This window comes from Perna viridis, chromosome 11, assembly GCF_037379345.1.
Source record: "Perna viridis isolate PV_CMFRI_1.1 ecotype Kerala chromosome 11, ASM3737934v1, whole genome shotgun sequence".
Classification (NCBI taxonomy): Eukaryota; Metazoa; Mollusca; class Bivalvia; order Mytilida; family Mytilidae; genus Perna; species Perna viridis.
This window is the reverse complement of record NC_142455.1, coordinates 30,177,364-30,184,206: the sequence shown is the minus strand read 5'-3', so window position 1 is coordinate 30,184,206 and position 6,843 is coordinate 30,177,364. Positions and strand designations below refer to the sequence as shown.

General features: G+C 30.8%; 1 protein-coding gene across 2 annotated transcripts; it reads left to right on the top strand.

Moving 5' to 3' along the window:
• The first annotated feature begins 330 nt into the window (after nucleotides 1-330).
• LOC148603681 (uncharacterized) lies at nucleotides 331-6,629 on the top strand. Of its 2 annotated transcripts, none has more exons than XM_088552693.1 (5): nucleotides 331-470; nucleotides 3,686-3,836; nucleotides 4,482-4,711; nucleotides 5,083-5,135; nucleotides 6,251-6,629. In XM_088552693.1, exons 1-5 carry the CDS (start codon nucleotides 401-403, stop codon nucleotides 6,566-6,568), a joined length of 822 nt encoding a protein of 273 aa, XP_088408819.1. In that variant the 5' UTR covers nucleotides 331-400; the 3' UTR covers nucleotides 6,569-6,629. The 2 variants fall into 2 exon arrangements, with proteins under 2 accessions (XP_088408819.1, XP_088408818.1); XM_088552692.1 differs by having other exon boundaries at nucleotides 6,248-6,629.
• The last annotated feature ends 214 nt before the right edge of the window (nucleotides 6,630-6,843 follow it).

Below are 6,843 nucleotides of genomic sequence, written 5' to 3'. Positions count from 1 at the left end.
GTTCTAAATATGAATTTTTATCTTACGTTGGGAAATAATGGAATAGTAATCAAGGGTACAAAGTCAAAAGATTAATGGCGCACAACTCGTCAGATAAGTATCTATTCACATATTGTTTGTACAGAAATGTTTTACTGAGGAATATTGATTCCTTCTATTTCTTGTTTCCGAATAAAAACAGTTTCAAGTTCATTTTAGATCAAACAACAATCAATACAATGAAATTGCATTAATAAGTTCCTTAAAATGGAATCAATGAGTTAGCCTATTTAAACAAACTGTATATACACAATTATTTATCACAAGAATCAATGAATATTTTGACCTCCTTACTACTTTTTCCTTATAACATAATTACCATTGAAAAGCTTATTTGCGACGTATTTATGACTGTTTCAATATGACAGTAAATGGATATATGGTATTTCCACAATTACTCTATATTTTGGCCTTATTAAGATTTCATACGGGTAAGGTATTTTCAATTTTTCTCCAGAAGCGCATACATTTTTGGTACGGTAGAATATAACACTTCAATAGATAAAATATAGCAACATATTGCAAATATGAATAGACACAAAAAATACCATGCAATCATATTGATAACTTTCGATTTGCTGTAGTTGTGTTCAGACCAACAATCATCAGCAGCATCATAACTAATTATAAACGAATATATAATTCAATTAATTATATCTATCATATGCAATAAAGGCAATGACTGATTTAATGTTGAAGTAGTTGCAAATTTTGGAGAAAAAAATATGATATAATTTAACCAGGCAGGATTTACTAATTGGCTGTTGAATATCTTCTGTGTTTTAGTATATGAGGGCCAGTTGGATAATAATTGTTATTTCAAATGATCTTTCATTCATTATTTATTATTATTTTTTTTTTATAATATACCGATTAATAACCACACTTACATTACATTACAAATCATATATTATACACTTTTTTATTATGCGCCTATCTAATCAGTTAGTTATATATATATATAACATTTAACAAAATGTGGAGGAAATAAGGTATATGAATAAAAATGTATATCAATAATAGAAATGCAGTAACGTCGTGGTGATACGGAAACAAAATCATTTTAAGTAAGCAATAACATACCAAAACCTTAAAAAAAATAAAATAGAAAAGAAAAGCATCAATAGATCGCAAATGGAATGTTAAATCAAATAAAAGATACAATTTAGACCAGAGAAGGTAGTAATGAATATATGTCAATATTAGTAACATTGTAAAATTCATACTAAATCAAATACTATCCCATAGGCTACTCCAAAAAAAATAAATCTTTAAAGAGTAATCAATGAAACCAAGATTCTAGCAGAAATATGGTTGAGGGAGACTTTTCCACCATGTTGCGACAGATTTTTCTATCTGGCGTTTACCAAATGTGTTTTGTTATTGTTCGCAGCGTATTTAAAATGTCTGTTTTATTAATCTGAGCGGCCGATTAGATTAGACTGTGCAAAATTGTAAAGTATTTTAAAGGAAACAGCAGAACCTTAAGAACCATTCTACATAAACAAAAAATAATAATAATGCTTTTTCAAGCTGCGTATGTTGTACTTTCACATAACGATAATCATTTCTGCATTAAGATCTACACTTTTGAGAAAATTATGCATTCATCTCCCACTAAAACCAACCAAATGAAAACAAATCAAGAATGATAACTCTTGTAAAGTGCAAGTTTTATGTACAATCTATATAATTTTTATCTCAAAGGCACAATCACCAATTGATTAACTGAGACTGGTTATGTGATCTGTAACTATTTCTGAACAAGAAATACAATTTAACTTGATGGGTTTTTGATATTCATAAATCACCTTCTGTCTAATTATTAAGAAAGACTGCTGCTTAAATTGACAACGATAGTGCACTGTTTACTAATATAAATAAATAGGCACAGGTGTTGTATGGTCATATGTTTTTTTGAAAATCAACAGTGCAGCTGTATTCTGCACTTGCTGTAGTGTGGAACGTATGCTTTCATTTGTCCCGTATGCATTGCCATAGTCTAAACTAAAGTCAGAAGTATGGCCAATTTATTAGCGTCTTACCAGCATAATCAGTAATGTTTTGTCATAGTCCTATCTTGCGTATTTTGAGAATTCATGACTTGAAAGTAGAACTTACTTGTTTTTCCCTTATCTTCAGGTTTTATGTGTAATAGTGTAATGTATTTTATTCGGTTCGCTACATAATGTAACTATCTCTCTGTTTCATGTGTTTACATTTAAGCCGTGGTTTCGGATTTCGATGTATTTTAATTATCCTACATCTGATGCTTCTGTATGTTTTGCTTATATTTTCCATAATGAAATTCCTGTCGAAGAACATCCTGAGATTTTTCAAAACAAATGATTCGTTTACAATGTTCCTATCATAGCTAATTGTGTAGTTGATAAAGTCTTTTTATTTCCTTGGAATGCAAAAACCATTTTATTGACCCGACTTAATTTACAACTTTGATGGACGGGCTAAGATGTATTTTACAAGGACGATCTTATTTGTAATAGGTGTGTTTTATTTTTAGAGAGGTCCATGGACTATTATATATTATGCTTGCATTAGTACTTCATGGACGTCCAGATATTTTGCGATATCACATCATGTAACGTTATGATATGATCTAGTATTATGAAAAAATGACGGTATAATTGACCGTGACGCATTGCCAATGAAATCTGATTGATCGAAAGCGATGTTGTCACGTTTCTTACGTTGTTCTCCCGTAGCAACTCGTGACGTCACACACTGACAATCGCTTGAATTTCGTCCATGATAGGTGCTGAATTCAAGTGGCTAAATAATCTAGGGGAATCATCCATTAGTAGGATTCGTAATCCGTTAAGTTTGAATATGGCAAAATAAAAACTGGCGTTATTTGATTTCATTATTGTTATTATTAACCGCAGAGGCTCGTTTGTTATGATGTAATTTAATGATGTGAGTTAATTTTTAAAGACTTTCAACTTTCGTTCATTATATAGCTCACAATTCTCTATGATTTTCTTGTTTTATGTACTTTTTGGACGACTAGATACTTGCAATATAACACCATAAACGATGAGATACGAATTAGTGATATGTTTGTTTCGCTTTTGAGATCGGTTTATGTGTGAATGTGTATAGTTTTCTATAAAACGTATTGGTTAAAAGGGACGTTGTGACGTTTCTAACGCCTTCATTCTGTCACCATTGATGGAGTTGTAAATTGACGATCGTTAGAATATCCACTGTAGTACCAAATGTCAAGCAGTCAAAATATTTAAAGGAACCAACGAGAAAAAGATTAAAAAACTCGTAATGTTGGAATATCGCAAAATATCAACACGCGTTATTTGGATTCAACATTACAATAAACTCGCTGATGTTTGTTTGTTATAACGTTGAAATTGAATAAAGCGAGTTGATAATTTGCGATAATAAATTATTTTAGCATTCTCAAATTAATGTATGTCATTCTAAAAAGTACTTTAGGTAATATTTGAAAAGTGAAAGTTAGTCATTCTGAATTTTAAACGCAACTGCATTTGTTTAATATGATATACAAAAAAAAAAAAAAAAAAATCAGTATGTTGTAAATGAAGGTTTGATGTTATTTTTGGTTACTTTTGAATCATGGATAATTATGTTGTCTCGCCTTCATTTGCTCCAGGATATTGTGGAACACTTCAGGTATTTACAGATGCACCGATGTCTTGGGATGATGCTCGATCCTTTTGCCAAAGCCAAGGAATGGATTTAGTTATTATCGAAGATAGTACAGAAATGGCTAGAGTAGACGATTGCGTCGTTAACAATGGAGGGTAATTATTAAATGGCGTCACGGTACCCATTTACTGACATGCGTTTCTTTTCTATTTGTTTTTTAACAATAATTTTTAAATTAAATAACGATATGTAAAAATCAATTGGCATAGCGCGAAAGTTAAGTAATAATACAAACCCAATGTATTATTCGATAAAGAAGTAACTACATAAACGATAAAAGAAGGTAAGAACACATTGATTAAAAGGAAAGCGATATTCTTTTTGAACTCTTTGAATACTCAGTCAATGCTGATCTAAATGATGAGTTTCTGTAATAACATTTGTTTTATAAAATGGTGAGCCTTTCCTATTTCTTTCATGATACCCTTGGTGATGTTTGTTGAAGCAATGTTAATTCTATAGACTTGTTTTGGAGCATTGCCATTTAATTACATAACTTACATGATTGACACTATCAACATTGTATGTGTTGCTTGTTCAATGAAATAGACATAGATATATTTCTCTTTGTATTTCACAACAATATTAGTTCGTTTTGTAGATAAACGGTTATTCTCAATTTCAATATATAATTTTTTCATGAAGTTAAAATTCCATTTGCTTACCCAATTCGTCAACAAATAAACCTCGTTCAGAAACTGCTTTATTTATTTTCTCTGTTCCATTTTGTTCTGTTTTAGGTTTGTCCAGGACTGCTGGGTAGGTGGATATTATGACTACACATACAACGCATTAAGATGGATAGATAACACTCCTCTATCACATTCTCATCCAGAGTGGGCTTCTTCTGAACCAAACTGCCTACCTGGATCATCTTGCAGTGCCCTTGAGGAGTGCGTCCGTGTTTCAACAACACTTTCACTAAAAACAAGGGGATGTTTGATGCTTTTTGACGTCATATGTGAAGCTCGTGAGTATTTTGTGAAGTCATACATCTAGATTAAAATGATGCATTAATTTGGCTTAAGTCGTGCATTTTAAATAAAATTCTCATTTTAAATCGACACGACATGAAGCGATTGTCATACATATCATCAGCACAATTTGTTAAACACTTGTTAAAATACGAATTTAAATTGTTTATATTAAATGTTATCGAAAGAAAATAAGGTAAAATGCATTGCAAATTTGAGTACATGCTGCCAAGCGTTTAATAATAGTTCTTCGGGAAATGAAAATGATAGCAATAATGAAATTAAATACTCCTTAAAAAGCTTCTAAACAAATATTATTTATTGATGACAGAAATAATTCATTGGCTTTACGGTATTTCCGTTTCAGCTGATGGTATTCAGAGCTGCATATATCCTACGACAACCGGACCTTCAAATACCGTAAGATCTTTTTTTTCTTTTATTGGATGACTCATAATCTTCCATGCTCCTTTTGTATGTTAGTTTTAACACATATTTTACACTGGCCGGAACTTTTTAATTCCTTATATCAATTCAGTATGATATTTCACCACTAAAATTTTTTAATCCAAATAACTACACTTTGTAATCCAAAAATGGGTTTAATTTAAATTCCAAATTATTACACAAGTAAAATATTTCACATGGTTCACGATGCTTTATTCCCCTTTAAATAATTTCTTAAACAATTTTCTAAACATTTGTTTTAATTCAGATATTCCCGTGGATTGTCTTTAACACTGCTGATGAGATGTTTCTCCTTGAAACATGTGTACAGCATATCGAAGTTTGTAATATTCCGTTATTGGTACTTTAGGAATTGTAGACAAAAATCAGCTCTGCTGAATAACCCGTTCAATGCCTTTTTGTTAAACTAATTTTCTTCAGTGAAGTTTAAGCCTTTCATTACCCATTGAACATTGAACACGTTTTATCCCCAAAATGTTAATATAAATATGTCTGACCTATTTATTAAGCAAATCATTGTCATGAAAGGAATTTTCAAAAATACTATAGAAGTGAAGGAAATATTGCCAAATTAAACACCTTTTTTCATTTTTTCTGTGTATATTCTAACTTAACAATATCAAAAACAATGATAGTAGTTTAAGGATCGATACAAACTTAATAAACTTCTACTGATATTTTCCTTTACGAAATACCTGACTTGATGTCCAAAAATACTACAATAAAAATCTTGCAAGTCTGAATATTAACTTTTTAGACTCTCTCCAAACCCCACTTGACTGTGCAAAAGATCGCTTAAAAAATGACAAAAAGAGGACAATTTACAGTCACTTATTTATGGTAACTCCAATCTATTTACGATGGTCTTTTAAGCATATAATGAACAAATGTATTTTTAATAATGCGGCAAGACTTTTTGTACGCACTAACCTTAAAAACGTTAAGTTTTGATCTTAAACATAATGTAACATCTAAATCAAATTACAAATGCAGTGCTTTAAACATCAGCTAGAGTGTAAAATATCTGTAACGTTGAAAACAATTATTTTTACTGTTTTAAATAGCAGCAGGAATCAACGAGCAATAAAAAGGGAATATCAACAGGTGCTATCATTGGACTAGCAGTGGGATTTGCATCCTTTATTCTCACTGTATTGATTTGTTGCTGTGTCTGGAAGACATTTTGTGGGATATCTGAAGATGACAAAATTGCTCCCGATCCAGACGGTATACACAGTGTTAACCTTTCGGAGGCAGCTTGCCATCAAATAGCCACAGATAACCCTTGGCTGAAACATGAGGAGGTCAGCTTTTGTCTACGGAACAAATATACATTTGAGACAAGCGAAGCTCCTATTGGGACAAGATCAAAATATATAAAATAGTTGCCACAGTTCTTGTTTAAATGTTTAATGTCGATTAATAATAGGAAAAATCAATAAAACATATTCAATGTCTATGCTGTATTTGTTTATGCCTCTAACTGTTATTGGAAAAAAAAACTAGACAACAACTCGTCTTTTCCTTAATATTACAATATTTTGATATTGATTCGTGGAATCCTACATTACCTAAATTTAAGCTTTTAGATTTGATTCTTTTTTTTTCATTTGTATCTTGTTTTTAATTGCGAGAATCATAGTCAATTTCCTATCAAACA

Coding starts and splice junctions, on each gene's coding strand:
- LOC148603681 (XM_088552692.1), top strand. CDS start 401: ATGACAGTAAATGGATATATGGTATTTCCACAATTACTCTATATTTTG. Junction 471..3,685: donor CTTATTAAGATTTCATACGG/GTAAGGTATTTT, acceptor CATTTGCTCCAG/GATATTGTGGAACACTTCAG. Junction 4,712..5,082: donor TGACGTCATATGTGAAGCTC/GTGAGTATTTTG, acceptor TTTCCGTTTCAG/CTGATGGTATTCAGAGCTGC.